The following is a 21,149-nucleotide window of genomic DNA, read 5'->3' on the forward strand; positions in this document are numbered from 1 at the left end:
AAGGCAAAAGTGTAAGATATACTGTGCATTCTGCACTGGAATTAGAAATTGCAGAATGCAAAATATTCATTGCTTTGTCTGCCTTCAGCTTCCTGAGCAAGGGAAGGGAGCTTAGGAAATCAGAAGCCCATCAGAACCCATTTCAGGGCTTGGAAAGGACAGGAAGAGAGCGACTAAACAAATTCAGACACAATTCAAATGAAAAAGAGTGAATTGCAACATACTTACGAACAGAAAGCAGGCTTGCAGAGGGGAAGCAGCACTGCAGAGAGGATTTGGGGGTCACAGCGGCCAGGCACACCAGCGACATAAGACTGCTGCAGCAAGGACAGCTGTCCTGGTTTTGTAAACGGTGACGGCAGCCCTCCCTGTGGGTCCAGCACCGCTGCTGGAACACTGAGAGCTCCAGGTGCCATCCCTGTGCAGCTCTGGGCACTGCGGCTCAGCGCAGAGCAGACAGATTGGATGCAGTCCAGAGGAGAGGAACAGCTTTGCAGAGAAGTTGTAGGAAGAGTGTGGGGAAAAAACTCCAACTATGTGAAAAGTTGCTGTGAGTAAGGCTGACAGCTGGTTTGCTTCCTGTCTATCAAGGTTAGCAGGAGCTGCACCTTTGCAGGATCTGCTTTTTGCAGTAGCTGCTTCTATGCAGGCTCTGCTTCTTTGCAGCGAGGGAGAATTGCAGTGACAGGGCAACAGGGACATTTGGGGAACCTCCAGCATTGCAGGTTTTATCAGGTGGGTTAGAAGAAGAGCTCTCAAGAATGGTCTGTGCACACTTGAGCCTGGCTTAAAGCAGAGGGGACCAGGTGGCGGATGCCCTCTAGCCAGACCTCCCTGCTCCTGCAGTCAGGTGCAGGGGGCAATGTGTAGACACCTTCTAACTGGAAGCAGGGAATTTTTAATTTGCAGTAAGTCTGCTGATAAAACTCAGTATCAACAGCGTGTAATTGAAATGCCAAGTTCATTTATGATGGAAATAAGCTCCTGATTTTCAAATCGGTGAGCCTGTTTATGATGTGGCAAAGCAAGCAATCTGGCATCTCCAAATTCTGCGTTGTCTGTCATGTAATTGGTCCAGCCAAATATGCATCTTGAAAGTACAAGCAACTCACACAAACATATCTTGGCATAGTGTCTACACAATGACTTTAAAAAGAGGATTCTAATTTTCTAATCACATAGTTTGCTTTATCTTACTGACTTTGGCAAGAACTGCTTCCCTTTTAGTACATTGCTTTAAAATGATAAGGTTTTTCCAGTTATATATTACTGGCAGGATAGAAAGCAACTTCTGTTAAACTTTCTACAATGCTGTTACATTTATGGGTTCTAAGATACACAGGAGCTGAAATTCTAAGACACAAAATCATTTTGGAATTAAAATTTATGAAAAAAAATGAAGACTAAAATTACAAATTGCATTCCATGGACAGCGGCTTCTGTGTGTATGATTCTTCCGAAATGTTACCTCCGTGCACCACATGTTGTTTTGAGTACTTCACTATTTGTAAAACATCTTCCAATATTTACAAAATGACGTATGAAATGGTGCCAAAAAAAAAAAGCTGCTAAATTTCAGGGTTGAAATGCTGTCTTTTGCAACAAGTCAGAGGTCTGTTTCGCAACAAGCCAGTGTCTGATTTGCAGCCATTTTTAAAGCAGAGCCCCAAACTCTGCACCAATGTGCGCGACTGCAGACAGTGTGGGCTGCTGTCCCTGCTTATGGTCCTATTACTCGTTTCACAAGCTTTGAACGCTGTTCCTGAACTATTGCCAAAGAATAAAAGAGCAAATCTGCTTCCCCCCCCCCCCCCCAATAAAATAAAAAATGAGAGAAATGGTAAACTAATACTGCTTTAAACTTCATACTCCTTATAAAAAACACATCGTTCAAGAACACCATCATTTGTAACTGGGTAGAGAGTGTATATTTTAGAAATCTATTACTGTTTGCATTACACATTTGTTGGATTGGGTGATGGCACTTCTTATTTTTATTTGGAAAGCTAAGTCTGTATGTCTGTTTCAAACTGTGAGCTGATTATGTCCATTTTATTTAGTTCATTCATATAAACCTTCAACAATCTAATCCGATTAAATATTACAAAACATTTTAAAATAACAAACAACAAGCAAGCACATTCTCATCTAGAAAGTGTAATTACTTCAAGGTAAAATATTTGTGACATTTATCTATAGTAACAGGTAAGGCTTTAACTGTGTGGTTTTCTTGATGAGAAGAACTAGCAAAAAATATTTGGAGCAGCATAATTTGCATAGTTTTCTTTCCCAGAATACTCTTTTCTATGGAGTTACATGTATTGACCAGCATGGAACAGGGTCACTGGTTGACTCAAGCCTGTAATCTTTCTTGTATTGCCTGAAACAAAATCAAAACAAGAAAATATCGTGATAAAATAACCAAAGGGCAGGCCCGGAATCGACCTTGTGTTTGCAGATGGTACAAGGAGTCAGAGGGACTGTGCCTGGGCAGAGCGGGAGGCAGCGGTGACGGGGACACGCAGGGACAGCAAACAGAAGCTGCACACTTTCAGCATTTCTTCCACACTTGCCGAAAACAATTGAAGTATAAAGATTTTTTCCTGTGGTAAATCCAACTGAGGAAACAACCTCTATCCATGTAAACAAGGCACCAGAACCTTACTTTACTTGTTTTTTTTTTAATGCAAACCACAGCACCAGGGTATTATTTTCACCCCCCAACGAAACAGGAGCCTTGGGTCTTGTAGCATCACTTAACAGGCAACAAATTCAGGCTGTTAGGGGAAAATTCAAGCACAAACTCATTTACACCAAGGGGGTATATTGTTACAGACAAACACTCTATTAGTTTAATTTCTTTTGGTCTCTGGGATTAGCTGATAAAATACATCTCAAAGCATGTCCATCACTCAACCTTATTCCAAATCTGTTACCTGGTAACTCTGTGCTCAGATCCAGACACACTTAGGAGTCTTTCATCAGCTCTCTGATTGATCTTGGAATTATTCTCAAATTGTGCTTTTGAATAAAATTGTCCTAAGGAGCAGACAGACAATAATTTAAAAACACAAAACATCCTAGTATTCTTATTCATTTAACCCAAAAGCTATAACACTAGGAAAGCAGCCATCTGCCTCAGAAAGCAAACAAAACAAAAAGACCACGTTTGGAGACTCCCTTAATAAGTTAAGAAAATCCTTGTGTTTCAGCTGTGATCCCCTGTTGTCCCTAACGCTCCTCCACAGAGAGATCCAGACTTGCTCTGATGGGTTTTCACATTTTCTTTGTGGTTTTAGAATATGCAGCCTCTCTGTTTGCAAAGTTCTTGAAACAACTTCAGCTTTAGTCCCATCAGGACTTTTGGAGTTGAGATGCTCAGGACCAGCTGGATTTCATTTTGTAACCCTGACTGTTTACAATTTTTTGTTCATTATTTATAGTCCATTATTTGACATCATATGAATTTGATGCATAAATTCTGTCATTCCACAGCACTGTTGAGGTTAAGCCGAACTATTATTTTAGCCTTATTTTAACATTTTCTAAACCCATAATCGTCTATTTAAGGTTGTACCACTGATGAGTGGAAAAGCTCATGTTACATTTCCAGGGTTAGACCTCTCCTCTTCACAGAGTAGGGTCTGGGTTACTCTTCAGTAAAAGGTGATGTAAGATGTCTGAAAAGAATAAGTAAATGTAAAGTTTCTCTAGAACTCCCTGAATTACAGCATTCTTGCTGCCTTGCCTGCCCTCTGCTTTTCATAAGAGTTTGTCAGGACCCAGGGAAGTAAAATCTGAATAAAGGCTTATGATGTGGCTGAAAAGACGACCCACTATATTCTCATCTCAGAAGCTTCGTTACAAGATTATCCTTCCTAGCTGCACGCACCCATAATGATACGTACCCAGAACTCCACTGACTTTGTCAGAAAAACGGTCTGTGTTCAAGAAATACAGCCCAAGGAAATCATCTGGAAACTTTACAGAGGAAATTTTTACTGTGACCGTGTCAGACAATGATGCTGTAACGCTCCTTTCCTTTTCAACTGAAAGTCTCAGCCTAGGAAGTAAATGATTATGTTATTTCCAAGAATATGAAGACTGAATATGTATTTAACTGGCTGACATTAATTAATTAAACTAATTTAATTTTTGCCTTTTATGTATTTGCAATTGCATATTTCATGATCTGTTGGTGGTTATTTTTAAGGCAGAAAATATTAAATAGCATTTCTTTTCTATGTATGCTACACAACAGATCTTTCTCATATTAGGTTACGTGCAAATACACCAGAGAAGAACATTTGCTGATAAAAACAGCTTATCATCCATAACAACAAGAAACGCTTGGATGGGGAAAAAAAAAAAAACATTTTCTCATCATTTTAATGAGAAAAGGGGTAGAGTAGATAAAATGATCCAATCTATTCTGAAAACAAGTCAAATATTTTTTTTCTCAGATATTTACCGAGTCTTTTCAGACCCTGTCTTCCTTCTAACCCAGCAATTTTATTTTTACTCCAGGTGGGCTTGCAGAACACAAACATCCACTGTCATTTTTCTCCCTTGCAGTTCAGATTAGACAAAAATGCACCCACACATGCTGGTGTACAAAGAGCTGCGGCTACAGGGGCTCAGGCACTAGTTTGAAGCAGAACGATCATTCTGCTTGGTAGATGACAAGCTATAAAAGGGCATAAATCCAGCATGTTCTTGGCTCCATTTGGATTACAAAAGTAATTGAAAGCAGTTGTTTTAGGACTTGCGTTATTGCCTAGAACTGCCTCTAAGGGAGGGAGTGCTGTGTGTCCTTGTCTGCCCCAGACCAACAGCAGATCCTCCCTGAGGTTTATTCTGGCAATGCAAAAAGGCTGGTGGAACAAGCTACATTCAAGCTCTTTCTTGTGGTAGTGAAGGATGCTCCTCTAATTAGTCTAACAAATGAAGTCTACACTTAAAGTACTGGGCATTTAGTTACAGACAGCTATTCAAACACTTTATGCCTTCCCATTAAAAAATGGCAGCCGCCTAGATGTTATTGCTGAAACTGAGGAGAAAGAAAACTTCAGCCTGTGTGGAGCCAACTAATGTATAAAAGAGACAGTAAATGTCAAAGCCATCACTTCTCAGCCCTTGCTCTGCAGCCAGGGGAACACAAAGTGCCTGGTGGCAGCTGGTGTGATGGTGGCATGGGGGCTGCTACACGCCACAGTGGGTCCTTTTCTCTGGAAGATATATGTTCTGCCTCTGACATCAAAGCAGAAAGGCGGGCTGGTGGTGCAGTTGTTTTTATTCTCTTATACAGGCATGGAGAATTAAAACAAACCTTTTTTTCCTGAGTATTTGAAGTGGGGAATTATGAGGGTACCCTGCTTTCGGTCATGTTGAGTTACTCACTGGATAAGAACGTTTAGAAGCACTTGAAGCAAATTGCATGAGTGAAAGCGGAGATTTGGAAGAAAAAAAAAATATCTGACACATTTTCAAGTTTGGGAAAGGACAGGTCAACGTTTCTTACCCGTGGATAGAGGAGGTGGCTGATTCTGTCCATGGCAGCCGAGTGCTCTCGTTATTGTGGTTTAGGAGGATCTCTTCCGTGGAGACATGGATTCGCACAGGGAGATTCACATAGAGAATTTCAAACTGCACAAAGTGATTTCTTCTGTCCCCAAGTTTCCCCATCACAGTGAGTCCTTTAAAACATTGACACAAATTTGTCAGGTGACTGTGCTTCTAAGGTACGAGTAATCTTAATAAAACTGTTTCAGCTTTGTTGCTGAAACAACTTGGGGGTCTCAAGTCTACCCCAGATTTCAGCTCCACATGCCCCAAGTCTGCGGTGGGGTCACCAGAGTCTGTTTACGCCCACGTTGCCGCCTCATCTCAGAAGTGGCTCTGCTCCATAATCAGAGCAGCTGAGAACCGACACTTGGGGCCACAGCTCCCCTGAGTACAAGGCTGCAGAAAAACTGCAACACATTAAGAATGTTCATCTTTCCACAGGCACGCAGGGACCGTGGGGTTTAAGGTCTCTGCATCCTCAGAAGCCCCCAAGGGCTAGGCAGGAGAAAAGCATAAAGGCCATGGATGTCACACCAGCAGAAGGAGATGACACACAACCAGAGCGGTGAGAAGTGCCCTCAGCTGTTGCACAGTGAAAGCCAATATTGGCTAATACAAAGGAAATACTAACTGCAGCCTCTCCAATCATTGCAAGGCAGCAGGTCTGACACAGCCTTTCACAAAAGAGGGTCATTCCCAAACACACCAACTGCTCTCATAGACCAAAGTGACTCTCCTTGTCCCTGCTATCAGAGATAATCCGCCTCACTCACCTTGCTCCGGATCTGACAGAAGGTGGACAGAGTGCTGTGCTTTTCCATCAATATTTAAACAGATAATTTCATTTTGTTTGGGTAATTGCAGGAGAAGCTGTGGATATTCGTTGGCTGAAAAGCCAGAAGAACAATGTTAGCATGCAAACAAAAATCTAGCCTGTGCCCTTTGGATAGGCACAGCAATATTACTTAATCAATTTATACCTAAAATATTAGTTATAGCTTTTATAGAATAGAATGATTAAAAACTAGACAGTAATGATTATTGAAAAGCACACACAGACACAGCATCTTGATACAAATGAAAGCAACAGATTTTTAAACTTAGAGTTTACTAAAGCAAATTAACCCTTTAAAAGCTGAGACTGAAGATCTACTGTACTATATTTCTGTTGGTGGTTATATCCTTGAATCAGAGCAGCTTTCTCATGGGATAGGGGGATATTTTTCACCTATGTGGAAAGAACCAGCCAAGATTTGCAAGAACATAGAATTGATGTAGTCAGAAAAAAATTACTGTACGAACAACTGTACATTACAGTTATATTAATTATTAAAATGGGACTAGTGCATGTATTACTTACCAAGAGGTTGTGCTCTCATTGTATCTCTTAGCCTGGCAACTGAAATACTTAAAATTAGTAAGAAGAGTTAAATGAAACATTTTTCTCTAAGTTGGCTAATTAACCAGGAAGAATACTGTGATAGAAGCCTTTTGAACAGAGCTGTTCACTGGCTTCTACGGAGAGCTTTGCCTGAAACAAGATATCCCAAGGGGGAAAAAAAGCACAACATCCAGTGCCTATTTCTCTTAAGACTGACCACACCAGCAGGACATGCTCAGCCTGAGCTGCAGGAGGGTTCAGAGCTGTGTTTGCAACAGCCACAGCGCTGAACCCAGCACACCCACCCCAGCTCCTCTCGCACGCAACTGTCAATAGCTACCTACTGACGACAGCTTCTTGTTGCTGCCAGAATTGGACTCAAGACGCCATCGACCTGAAATAAAAGGTTTTTCCAATGTTTTGTTGTTTTGGAGTTGTGGCTTGCATCTCCCTCCCTACCCTTTAGAACAGGGAATTCCTCCTGCTCACTGCCCACTGACTTTTTTGGCTACAGTCCCGAGTGCAGGCGTGCAGATCCTGTGCAGGCAGCAGCCCGCACCTTCTCTGCTCTGCACTACAGGTGCTTGTGGCGGTGCCAGGCTCCGTCTCTGCAGCAGCCTGGGATTTCCTCCTTGTGGGACGGGCACTGTCATCGTGCAGTCTGCTGTGCCCCACGCAGCAAACCCCAGGACTGGAAAATTATGATTTTTGCATCCATTTCCTTCAGCTCACTACTGTACGATTTTTCCAGATCTTTCCCATTTTATTTTCAGGAGGTAATTTTTTATTTCTGAAAAAGTACCAAAGATTGTTTTCAAAATTTTATAGTTCACTATAAAATATCTGTGGACTGAAATACATATAATAAAAACTAAATTGTCTATCAAGTGGATGTCCACAGTCCAAATGTATTTTAAGTAATGTTGCTATCATCTTTATAAAATTATTCTGAATAAAAACAAAGGAGGAGCACTCACCAGGAGGTGATCTGCTCCTCAGTCTATAAGCGTCTGGAGAAATAAAAGGCAGTATTTTTATTTCATTCATCATCATATTACAAACCTTACAAAAGTGTTTCAAACATCAGATCTGTAATTCTTCAGATGCATCTGCTTTCCTTTCCCAAAGTAAACTGCATTAATGAAGTCCTCAGAACATGAGCACTGATCCCTGGAAAATATTTCCAGCCAAAGGATAGAAATGGACAAAAACTACTCTTAGTTGTGAGGAAGGGGTTTGCAAAATGGGATGTGATTTTCTGCCAGATGCCTGGGGCCTCACCCGCCTTGTGCATGGCGACAATAGAGAGAGCAGTGGCACCTATGCAGCAAAATTGCCCATCCCTGATGCAAGGGCGGCTGCTTCTGGTAGAAGGGGCACCTGGTATGGGAGGCTATGCAAAGGGGCCAGAAAGAGAGAGAAAAACTCCTAAATCATCCTCAGAATTAATTCGAAATATCTTGAGCTTGATTTTTTTAACATGGTAGAAAGAAGCAGAAAACATCGTTAGCGCCATTCATTTGAAGAACAGCTTTTCCTCCTGAGTAAAGACAATTTTGGACTTCCACACTTTCTGAATGGAACATTTTCTTCCTTGGGCCGTGTTATCCACCCTGCACAGAATTTGTCAGCCATTGCTTATGTTTTGCTTCACATATTTTTCCAAATCTCAGATATTCTGCTCTATAAAATAACCACAACGAGCTTTTCCTTTCCAATCCCCCCACTGGAGACCATTATGGAAGCATGCTACTGGAAAAGAAGAAAACATTTACCTCCCACTGGGAAACTGCTAGGCTTCTCATTATCTAACAGAAGCAAGAGGGACAGGTTAGTGTCATACAGCCATATCGAATAGGGGAGAAGAGGGTGTTGGGCTCAGTTGACAAGCTTTTTTTGTGTTAAAGGATAGGCAGATCGAGCACATGCACGACTCCTAGCCATGGCACACATTCCTGCCCCGCATTCATTTTTACACTTCAATACTGCAGATAAAACTGCAGAACACTTTTGTAGTGGCAGGGATGCTGAGTAACAACTGTTAAATTACTTTTAGTTAACATTTAAACAAACTGTTTTCCATTTCAATAGTAGTGCCCATTTCAACACTTCACATGCTAAAAAAATCTTACGTTTTATTTTGAAAGGAAGTTAATCCCTGAACTCCTGCCTCTGATAATGGCTTTTTGCCATGTCACGTCACTATAAAATGAATCTATACTGAAGGTCAACAACAAATCATCAATGAAAACAGCATATTTGAGGAGAGCTGTTTGAGGCCCCATTTACCAGCTTCAGTGGGTTTGTTCACCAGCTCCATCTGCTGCTGGCCAGGGGGTTTGGTGACCACCATGGAAGTGAGGGGTGTAACAAAGCTGTACTGCAGAGACAGCTCTAAGGCTTGTGCCTCCAGGGCTTTCTGGTCCTCTTCTTGCGCTGAAATACTAAAGTCTGTGTTAATGTTGAAGAAATAACATATAGACACCACGAGCAAGTCACCTTCTGATTCTTTTTCATATTAGCTTTGTCTTAACAAATATTTTTTGTCATTGAAGGATGAGGAGCCTTATTGGCATAACTTAGATGTTCACGTGCTTGAAATTATGGAGATGCTTAATTTTTTGCAACCCTGGAGCCTGTATATGGTTCAAATACATAAAAAATAATAGATACATGATCTATGAAATGTCTTAAGGACATATTTATTGTTCTCTTTACTAGCTATTGCCATCTACAGACAATATATCTGGATGTGTAATAACAGTTCAACACAAGCCATGTAATTAAAATATATTTCATAGTAATGATGTCATGAAGAATATTTTATATTATGTTTTCATATGTATGTATAGATGTATTTAATGATACAGGGCTATCATAATCATGAACTGAAAGATACCTCATGTTAGTCATACAGCATTGTGGTATTTTTCTAATACGCTATATTTTTAATACTATCTGCAGAAATATTTCTGTTTCCTTGTATTTTCCGATCACATAATTTGTGAATACATTAAAATAGCTTACGATTTTTCCAGAAGCTGTTGTATGGTTAAGTAAGCCCACAGTCTCTCTATGAAATTTCCAAAGATGTAACTTCGATTTTGAAATAATTGCTCCTTCTCTTTGACATTTGCTTCTTCTTTAAGAGTCAAGTCACTAGCATGCTGAAGTGGGAGAAAACTGACCATCAAAAGAACAGTTCCAGGCCTCTTTTAGAGTCACATTATTAAAATTAAACAAACGTCTTTGAGAGCCAAAAAGCCCTCTTGGTACTTCAATGTTGTCCTTTCCCATTGAAAAATGCAACTCTGAATCACCAAAGCAGCATGTACTTTAGACATATATTTGTGGACTCAAAACAATGTGGAAAAAACCATAATTAATTTTTTCCATTATTTAAATTTTTTTGGGATCAATAATTTAGGCTTCCTTCTTCATTGTAAAAACACAAACTAGTTTCCTAAAACTGCTTGAAAGGCCAAAATATTATGGGTTTGAAAGGATTAAAATTGCTGCTTGTTTATTAATGGCTATACCTCATGGTTTTCCTTTTGCAGCAGATTCAGGAAGGGAAAACTGTTTATATTCTAAAATATTTTCCTAAAAGGGGAAAACAACTGAAGGACCAAATGTGGAGAACATATATTACACACAAAAGACTTCTTGAAGTCTCCTATAGCACCATAAAAGACATCAGGGAGATAATATTTTTCATAGTTAGTAAACTAAACACTTACCGACTGAGCTTTGATCTCTACTGGCAAAAGATCAAGCTCATTGCTGATTTTTCCAGACACTATAAGTTCAGATCCTTCAAAAAACAGCTTGAAATTGTTTTTGGTTAATCCCTCAACAGCATTTTCTGGATACTGCATTTCAATTTTCATTAGTGTTGGTGTGGCCACTTCTTGGTAGAAGCCCTAAAAAGCAGCAGAGAGAGTTAGCACAAGTGACTGGAAAACTGTGCAAAGAATGTCTTGAATGTCTAAAATCCCCTTAAAAACAGACATGTGCAGCAGTGGTTAATGTAAGATTGTAAGACTGCTGCAAATCTTGAAAAAAATTGAAAGGTTCTTCCCAGGGTTCAGCACACCTTTCTCCAGCCAGGCTGGTGATGCCATAATAAACTCTATTTCCCATGGTAATTCAAGTGCCCAAGCAGCATGCCCATTATCACCATCCCATCCCCTTTAGGTGTTTTGCTTTAACCACTTTTCACATCTGTGTTTGTTTTTTTTTTTTTCAATTTGACTAATCCTGAGGATTAATCTCGCTCTTTCTTCTTTCTGGACTGGGGCTGGTATTACACAAATCCAGCCAAAACAGGCAGAAGTGGGTTCTTAAAAGTGGGAAAGTCCCAAAAGTTGACAACCCTCTCCAGATGGGCAGGAAAGATCCCAGCTGATGGTGCTGCAGAGCCAGTTTGCTTGTGGGTGCCTCAGACTACCCAATGATTTTTAGGGAACATATAACAAACAGCTCCCAGTGGTGATACTTCAAGTGGTTTGAAATCAGACCCAAGAACCAAAGTTTTTCCACCTTCACCTCCACCAGACACTTTGTCTTTTTGCAGATGTACAGAAATGTTTGTGCTTCCAGGCTTGTTCAAATGACCAGCTGATTTGAGGAGGACACCAATTTTGGGCCATGGTTAAAGTACAAATGCTCAGATACTCCAAAATTGACTTCTTCCCTTCCCAAAAGTAGCAGAGACACTCAAACCAAACTTTTAATCTCAGAAAAATCTGTGGTGTTGCTGCTAAGAGTAGGCACAAGCTGTAGCTGATAGATGAATTTTATGGCATATTCCTTAGTCCTGACCTGGAGCTGCAAGGCTGCATCAGAATTTTCGTATATACGACGTGCTATTCCCCCGTTGCTTAGGGCCATTTTCTCCAGGAACTTATAACTGACGTCAAACCCAAAGCCAAGGCAGAAAAGAGCATATTTCCCATTAATTGCATTCTGAATGTTTTCTTGAATTACTTCCACATTACTTTCACCTGTAATTGAAACAAAAACACGAGGTGGGGGTTTAAGTATAAAAAGACCGCAGCAGATTTAATGAAAACTCTGCCTAAAGTCTTTTAAAAATAACTCAGAATAAAATATCAAAAATATATGGGACAGAATTCCTTTAACTGAATTGGACATGAAAGCACCACTCTGCACTTGGAGTGCCAGAACCTGATTCCCCCAGTTAATGACTTTTACTAACTTCTACTCATATCACCATCGCTAAATGCAAAATATTTGACAAGATCATGGGGGTCAGAGAAGGTTTTTAGGACAAAAAGGACACACACTACAAGTGATGGAAACACTTGGTCAAGGGTTGGAAAGACAAGTACCATCCATAAAAACTATGCACATGAATTCAGAGAAGAATGGATTGGTTAATGGTGTAATTCAGACAAACTGCAAATTAACTCAGCCATGCTCCTTCCCCAGCCTCTTTGGGTGACAAAGGGAAAAGATTTTCACACCGTCATCTTACCCATTTGAAGAGCTGCTGATGGCCCAGTATGGAGAGTTTCTCTGCCAACATTGCCAGGCAGAAACTGTCACTGACTGTAGCAATATCGTGGGAGCAGCTCAGATTTGCCCTTTCAGCCTGCTCTGCAGGAAGGCAGTGTAGGCAATAACACTGCATGTATTTGCCTGGCACACCACTCTCGCCTGATTTCTGGCCAACTTGTGGATGTGCAATGTGCTTGAGGATATCTGAGGTTCACTGTGGCCATGCTGAGCAGGCAGCATTGTGAGCTAAATTTTATTTAAAAAAACCAAACAAATAAGCCAACCACAAACCAGTACAGATCACACAAACTGAAAGGGAGACTGATCTTATTAAGGGCGCTTACAGCTGAATTAATATAGCTGGCCTTAGAGAGATGCTGGTGTCATACAAAACTGAGACAAACTCCTGTTCAGAACAAGTCATGTTTGTGCCATTGCGTTCAGAGTTGCTGTTTATTTAGCCCAATATTTCTATCTCAGCCCTCTGGTTTCTGCTATCATGGCTGATAACTAGTGAAGAGTTAGACATAGAAAGGAGTACAAAACAAGAGACACCTTGAAAATATCTCAGGTTTGGGGCAAGGAGGGTGAAGAAATATAAGCAATATCTCTCAAATAGGACCATATATAATATATGCAAAATGTCCATTCTTTCACTCTAAGCATTTTACTGTCACGTGCCTGGACTATGTCCAACAATTCCTTGAAGTTTAAAAGCTGGGAAGCCAATTGTATTTAGCAAAACAGTTCCTGGCTAAAAGATGTGCAGTCATGGGCAGACAGGCTCTGTCATAACTTCTTACATCCCTTGCCAGGGCCCTCTCAATCATCCCCTCTTCAACACAGATCCAGCGGTAGCCCAGCCTGCTTATACCAAAGCTCTTCTGAAACACAGATGCCTGTCAGCATCTGGGATGCAAGTGTGAAAGATAAAAAAATCAAGAAGAAAGTGGACTGAGTCTAGGATTTACTCACCAGAAGTGGGCTGGCCATCTGTCAGCAAAATAATCATGGAGACACTCCGTTCTGGCAGCTTCTCGGCTTTATCCAGTAGGCTGACTGCAGTCAGCAGGGCACGATTGATATCTGTGCCTGTGATGAGAAAGCAGGCATCACTCACCTGAAAAGGATAATCACCCAAAGAAATCGAGGCACTTCATCTGCACAGGCCCTGCAGAGTTGTTGAAAGTTTTCTGTGTGAACTAATCCTTCAGAGAGATGAGGATTTATGGGTTTAGCCTACTGGGCTCAGATACAGTCTATTATGCTGCAGCGGCAATGCTGGAGCATTCTTTTGGGAGCATTTTCCACACATATGTCATGGGAAATACAAACATGTCTAGAGCCATTAAAAAGTGTTTCACTAAACACACTGTCATCTGTTAACCAACATTTAAGAAATGTCTCCTAGTCTTATTTGGGAAGCCGAAGAAAAACACAGGGCACAAGTGAGCTTTATTGGTATTAGCTCTCAGGATTAAAAAAAACCCCTGCATTAATACCAACAGCATAACGTTAACAAGACATATAGCCTTTTATATGTGCTTAAAAATAAATAATAAAACAAAGCACACTGAATGATACAGCAATTGAAATGCTTCATGACTAGTTTGACTATTTTGTTTCTGTAGTGTGGCTTACACAGGAGTGTAACTTTGGGTGCATTTTATTTTACAAGGGGACACAATTTTTTTAAAAAAAAATCAGCAAATCACTGCTAAAAATTTGAGTTAATTAACATTTTTCAGGAAAAAAAAATGTAGTATTGGAAGTCTTTCAAACATCTCTGTTATAAAAATCTGAAACAAAACTTGGTGGCTTGTATGGTTCATGGATGTGATCTAAACATGTCTCCCTATATCTGTATCATAAGGTAGTCAACAATTAATCCACTTCCATAATCAGCCTTTCTGCCCCACTCGTTAATCATAAATATTAAAACTAACACGCAAACTTACTTGCTTTGTGAGCATTCATGGTAGTTCTGTGGCACTACATGACTAAAAAAAACCAATATTTTTTTCTAAGCAATATATTCTATTTGGTGCATGTTTATGGTTATGTACCTCCACTAGCAGACAGAGTTCGCATGAATCCTGTGGCACTTGCCACATTCTCTGCAGTGGCTTGCAGCAAAGAGCTCTTCCACTCCACCACTTTGCTGTTAAAGGTGATAAAACTGAAATGATCTTCTGGGTGGAGGTCTTGCAAGATCTTCAACAGGGCAGCCCTCGTCTGTTCCAAGGAGAAAACAAACACTTTGAAAATTTCTACTTCTCTGCCAGAGCTGGGATTGGAATTGCAGTGTAACACAGCAGCATTCAAGATGCCCTTATTCAGACTTAATGGTATTGTTCAGGTTGGGCCCATCAGAAATAGCCCATTCACTGGACTTAGTCATTAAAAAATCCCACCTGCGAGCAAAGCACGCAGGCATCCCACCTGTGTGCAAAGCTGTGCACATAGTCAGCCACCAATAAAACTAAAATAGACTAATTAATTCTTTAAAATTCCTTAAAGAAAAAAGTTAGAAGCAAATATTCTGCAAAGATAGAGACAGAAAACGTGCTCTCTGCAACAAGGTATGGCACTCATGAGAACAGCCATATCAGTCAAGGGTTGCACTTTAACAGCTTAAATCTGTGCCTATGTATTTTCAGGTATTTCTGTATGTCTGAAAATGCTGGTGTGTACAAAACCAGCATGCATTTCAAAAGTGAAATTCACAGTCACTTCCTCAAAATGCTGCTGAGTGTGACTGATGCAAACAGACGTCAGTACTTGGAGATAATTTACCTGTTCAATTTTTCTGCCTGCCATGGAGCCACTTCGATCTATAACGAAGATGACATTTTTGGGAAATGCTGGCATTTCATGGGGTGCAAAGTAATGCACAAAATACCCATTGACAATCTGAAATATAGAATGTGAATTCCTGTATAAAATTACATTTAAATAAAAAAATATTGCATCTTAACATTCTGGCATAGCAAGAAGCAGGCGGGGGGTAGGGGGGAAGAGGTGCATCCTCAGCATTCTGTTCTTTTAGATAAGCCCAAATCAAAGAACTATTAAAATGCATTTCCAAGCTGGAAGTGAGACTATCTGTAGAGAGCAAATTACCAGAGAACAGTGCATATATGTATATAATATATATAATGCTTCAGTGCCATGTGTATGATATATCTGAATAATCACTGTATATTATCTTACCTCTTTATTGTCACCTATGAGCACATCTCTGCTTATTGACTGTGACTGTCATCTTTTAGCACATCCATGTATACTTCATTAGTGAAATGGTATGGAAAATAAAGTACTTTATTCTCTAGGATATGCATTGGTCCAGAAATATTTTTAAGTTCCTTCTCTCTTTAATTATGTCTCAGTTGTCACAAAAAAACCCCAAAACCAAAACAAACAAAACCAAGCAGCCATTTAAAATAGTTGTATAAATCACATTCCTCTGAACTCTGTTTACAAGAAGCCACAAATACACCACAGATCAGCCAAAATAATAACAATAATAAAAAGAATGTAAAGAGACGTCTATAAAGTGGCAATATAGATTTAGTATCAAAACAAAATTTCAAAGACTGATTTTTCTTCATGGGTGATCCATTCTTGCGTTGTGCCTGGTGCCTCTGGAGATTTACTGAACATTGCCATCCGTTCCTGCACCGCTCTTGGTGCTTCAAAGTAAATGCTGCTGTTTTGCTGATTGCACCTCACATTCAGATGTATCTGTGATCTGAAAGCTTTTTTATTTCTATTTCCTTTTTACCTGTATATCACCTGCAGTAGCAACTCTCTTAACGTCATAGCGCACAACAAAGTCACCATTGAGGAGGGTTTCATCAACTTCGGGATTTATCTTCTGTTGATCTACAGTTGGTTTAAATAAAATGTGAGCCTGCAAAGCAATCAGGAGAAAATATTAAAAGAAACATACCTTAAAGCTGTCACTGGCAGCAACATCTGGCAGCTGCTGCTTTACCTTGGTTTCGTTCTGCACTTTGGTGAGCGCCTCCGTTAACTCGTTTGTCATGAACGTGCTGTCTGTCTCCAAGAAGCGTATGCCTTGGGGCTCGAAGATGTGCACATCAATCTGACAGTGGACAAGCAGTCAGCGTCAGCATCTCAGAGGGAACACAACCATGCCCGAAAAAACCTCTGCTGCTCCCTGCACAGCCCTCTCCAGGGCAGCTCACCTGGAAGTGCTTAACAAGCTGCTTCGGTCGGACCTTGATCAGCAGCTCGAACTTGCCCAGCTGCCGCTTCAACAGCTCCTCATACGTCAGCTCAAACGTGACTTTGCTGGTGGCTGCAATGCTGACAGACACGTGAAACTGCTCCAGTTTTCTGCCTGTGATTCTGGGAGGGAGCACAGAGACTTACCTCCTGCAGGGAGGGTTTGTGTGTGATGGCCAAAATTTATGAAGTGTGTTAAATAATGGCCAACGGGCCGCATGTAATAAATAAAAAAAGAGTAGCAGTAAATCTTATTCATCATAGAGAAGATTTTTTTTACATTGCAGGCAGTATTATATACCTCATATATAGTACATTAGCATGTCATGGGTGCTACATATGCAAACTGAGAAATGGAGCAGAAACCTCTGAATGCTGGGATCAGGCAGAACTGGGGCTGAATACATAGGAAGCACAGATTAAATACAACTCAAAAGCATGATGTCTGCTCAAGGACCACAGTCCTCTGTGCTTGTGGGGAAGCAAACTCAATGACTGAGCAACATTACAGCCTGGCAAGATGCTCCCACATGACAGCAAATCTCTGGGCAACACTAAATGGTGACACCTCCCACTGAAGCCCGTTGCAGGAGAAGATATAAATCATATATATACACACACATTTATATAGGTGTATATGTTTATGTGTGTATATATATATGTATACACGTATACACAGTTGCTCCCCAAAATAACCCAAGGCTGCTTTTCACATTTAGCCTGCTGAGGTGGCTGACTCCAGGGTTTTAACCTGCCCCCAGCCAAACAAGAAGCTGAGGAAAAGCATTGGAACAGCCTTACTCAGGATGCCAACATACTTGACGAGGCCGGCGCTCTGCCCACGTGAGATCGCAGTGTCATATTCCTTCTGAGCAGAAGCTTTCTCCTTTATTATTCCTGGGTATACTTTACCATCGATGGACCTGTTCAGTTTCCATAAAAAATAATTAATATTAGAATGAAAGTGCTGGGGAAAGAAACAAGAGGAATGCTGCACTTTGTGGCCCCAAGGGTGTGAGCAGAGGACACTGTTCGGCTCCCACATCCCTCCTCATCCAGAAGGATGCCAGGAGTCACCACCACAACACAGCTCTCCTCCTTGCAGGGTCTCAGGGAGGCTGGAGCAGGAGAAAGACCACCACCAAGCACATTTTTCACCCACCCTGTGCAGCAGGCAGCCTCGCCCTGGGTGCCTTGTTTCAATTTGACTGCCTACTACGTTGCCCCATGGAGCATTTTGTCCAGGACCCCTCAGAGCTCAGCTCTTTGTGCTTTTCACTCAGCACCTCCTGAGAAGAAAGATAAACCCATACCCCCCACACACCTCAACCCCACCCTCCATCACACCACAGGTGACAACTGGTCCTACATGGAGAAGTTGGTGATGAAGGCTGTCTTGGGTAGCTCCACTTCAAAGGTCGCCTCTCTTGACTCACTAGCTCGGTTGGCAATTTTACTGGTGATGACGGTGTGAGCAAATCGTGATGTGACCTTGCAGTCCACGTGGAGGCTGTAGATTTCAATAGCATGCTGGAAAAAAAATAAACAGGCTGAAACGGAAACACTCAGTTTTTGCTCCTAAGCAGTCCTTACCTGGGTGATGTTATTGGAAAAGTTGGATGTTATCGGAAAAGGAATTAACTGTTCGAAGGTTAGAAGTGGGGAGGGGAAATTTTTCATGACCAGAGTGGCCACCTGCTTATTCACATCTCTGCAGCTGCGACCACAGCCCCAAGCAAAATCTGCAAATAAATCTGTGTGCTGTCATTCCGCAGGAGGATTCTGTCAAGCCTTTTTCTGTGGTCTTCTCACCTCAGCGTACTCTGGAGCAGCTGCCGTGTCACCCCAATACATCACCTATGATTAACCTCAGAAAAATCAGATGCCTCTTTGAGCACTTGACCTGTGCAAAGAGACCTGCTGGCATTCTGTGTGACAATTTATTTGCTCTCCCAGCTGTTGACTTTTTTGAATGCTTTCCAGCTTGGTGCCTTGTGTCACATACGAAGTTAAGCAGGATTGAAACCCTGCATGGGCCTCCAGCCCCTCGCTGGTTGCACAAGCAGGGATGCCCTTTGAGCGCTTGTGTTTCTCCTGGTCTGGTGCTTCCAGGGCCCCCAGTGGGAGGAGGGCACCGTCCTGGAGCTGCCCACGAACACCATACAGGGTGCCTGGACCGGGAACTGCCTGGAGAACCCGCCTCTGTAAACACTCTCCTTTTGCATTTAGGATGTCTGTTTTAAAGGCCCTACCTGTGTTTCAGCAGTGACACTAAGAAGGGTTGATCTGGACATCACCAGCCTCACAATAGTTTATTAAAATAAAAAAATCTGCATCAGATGGGATCATTGAACTTCTATTTTCACTTTTCCAGCCTCACAAATATTTTGAATGCCTAACTGTTCTTTAGTTATTTTGATAATTTGTCTCCTGTACTTTGCTGACCAATTAATAGCATCCACTGGCCTTCTCTTAGAGCACTGGCTGAAATTCAAAAGTTTGATCAAGCTGAACATGGCCATTTAATACAAAGCTGTGACCTCAACTTTGTGCTCAGGCATTAGGGCAGCAGGTGCCACTGCAGGGCCCTGCGGGTAATGGGTGGCTGTTTCTTTTCTCATTATACTTTGCCAGAGCATGCTCCATCTCCTGATGCCTACTGACAACCCAGGACAATGTCAGAAAACCCCAAAATATTCACGAAGAGAACAATTTCCTGATCCTGGCAGTTTGGGTACCTCTCCCTGCCTGTGCCTCCCTGCTGCCCATCCCCAGCTGCGGCCTCCCTGCCCAAGCTGGGGCTGTCTCTCCTGGGAGTCTCTCTTCCCAAAGGCTTCCTGAGTATCCCTGAGCATCTCTGCTCACATTTGGTGCCCTGCCATGCTTTAATCTGCCTGTGGCACATTCAGAGGGGAGGTTTTGCCATGACTGAGCAGCTCTGAGCCCAGAGTCATGGCTCATTGGGTCAGCGCGGGCACGTGATGGCCATCACTGCCCATGGAGCATCCTTCTGGCACAGGAGGAGCTTGCCCCGTGCAACACTTACCCTGTGCAAAATCCACCCTGAGAACCATCTGCTGAAGGGATGCTGCAGGAATGACAGGACAGGGACCTACACCCCCTACACTTGCCCAGCCCCAGCAGCATTTTAAGCTGTAAGTAGCATGAAGGAGCACATAGCGGGGTGCAGCATGGTGAGGGGCATTGCTGTGCCCTTAGCGAAGGAGGCAGGAGGGGCCCAGCACCAGGTGGGGTAGCAGTGGGAAGTGACCAAGGCTCCCCAAGGCACCAGAGCCCATACACCACATGCACAGCTTCTTGCAGAGCCCTCAGCCACTGCTGCAGCAGCCACAAGACCTCCCTTCTTCCCAGAAACCCACCTGCACTTCTGCTGCATTTCATGCTTTTCTGAATAGGCACAATGGAAATAAAAACCTTCTAACATAAGGCTTTCTCCATTTCTCTAGTACTGATATGTTAAAAATAAGATCAGTCACATGCACCCTGAGATGATACAAAACACGGTTTGCTCCTCCAGACAGTACAAATAACAGTCTGCTCCCCTTTTGTCCCTTCCATATACGTTATTAAATGCCTGTCAGAAACCTCCTAGCACTGCAATGGTCCTCATTTGGCCCTGCTGTCACAGCACTGTGTCAAGATTCAAACTTCATCTGGTGGCGGAGGAAGGCCCACTGATCCCTCAAATGTTATATTTTGCATCACTGGGGAAGAGCTTGATCAGACACATCTGCAAATGCTCTCCTGCCATACACTGTTAAACCGCAACAGTCCAGTCAACCAACCAACAAGGCCAAAAAAGGACCCAAAGCTCTGAAATCACAACATAATACACTTCAACCTCCACAGGTGGTGGTTACCAAAAGAGTTACCTGCATTACCTGGCTGGCTACTGCAATACCACTGGATCACCAAATGACGAAAGTAGATAATGTTAAAAAAAAATAGAGCAAGTACCTTTTGAGCAATAGTTTCTGTTAATATTACAAGTGAGGAAAAGACCAATGTGAGCAACGTTCTCTCCTCCATTTTGGAAAGACCAGATTTTCAAGTGAAAACTTGGTTTATCTTAATCAGTTAATGAGTAACTTGTACTTGGGAATATTACGTAGACTTTGAGGAGACTCAGAAACTTAATATTTACATGTTAAACATAGGTAAAACCTGGACTTGGTTAACATTTATTTTTCCAACAGATCTTTGCTGTTCAACATTAGAATTTTAATGTTTCATAATGCATAAATTTAAGAAATCCTTATGTTTTCTTTTAAAACTTGAACCTTACTGTGGCATGTAAAATTGCTCAGGCAGATGATCTGGTCTGTGCAACACGCTGCATTTTTGGATCTCTACCATACCCAACAGTAATAATTTGAAAGGGCACATTCTTAATGTCCTCAAGCACTTC

At 41.7% G+C, this 21,149-nt stretch overlaps 1 protein-coding gene across 1 annotated transcript; it reads right to left on the bottom strand.

Annotated features, from left to right (window-relative positions):
• Nucleotides 1-1,971: 1,971 nt before the first annotated feature.
• Nucleotides 1,972-20,770, bottom strand: ITIH4 (inter-alpha-trypsin inhibitor heavy chain 4; the record flags this gene model as incomplete). The annotated part of the gene is made up of 22 exons (XM_082059866.1): nt 1,972-2,380; nt 2,937-3,039; nt 3,909-4,063; nt 5,522-5,696; nt 6,339-6,452; nt 6,926-6,964; nt 7,287-7,340; nt 7,924-7,956; nt 8,722-8,754; nt 9,236-9,390; nt 9,974-10,113; nt 10,687-10,869; nt 11,771-11,952; nt 13,445-13,561; nt 14,536-14,704; nt 15,266-15,382; nt 16,254-16,382; nt 16,467-16,577; nt 16,681-16,843; nt 17,539-17,643; nt 18,090-18,250; nt 20,699-20,770. The coding sequence occupies 22 exons, from the start codon at nt 20,768-20,770 to the stop codon at nt 2,305-2,307; spliced, it is 2,586 nt and encodes an 861-aa protein (XP_081915992.1). The 3' UTR covers nt 1,972-2,304.
• Nucleotides 20,771-21,149: the final 379 nt, after the last annotated feature.

Source organism: Streptopelia decaocto (genome assembly GCF_964273445.1).
Source record: "Streptopelia decaocto genome assembly, chromosome: 8".
NCBI lineage: Eukaryota > Metazoa > Chordata > Aves > Columbiformes > Columbidae > Streptopelia > Streptopelia decaocto.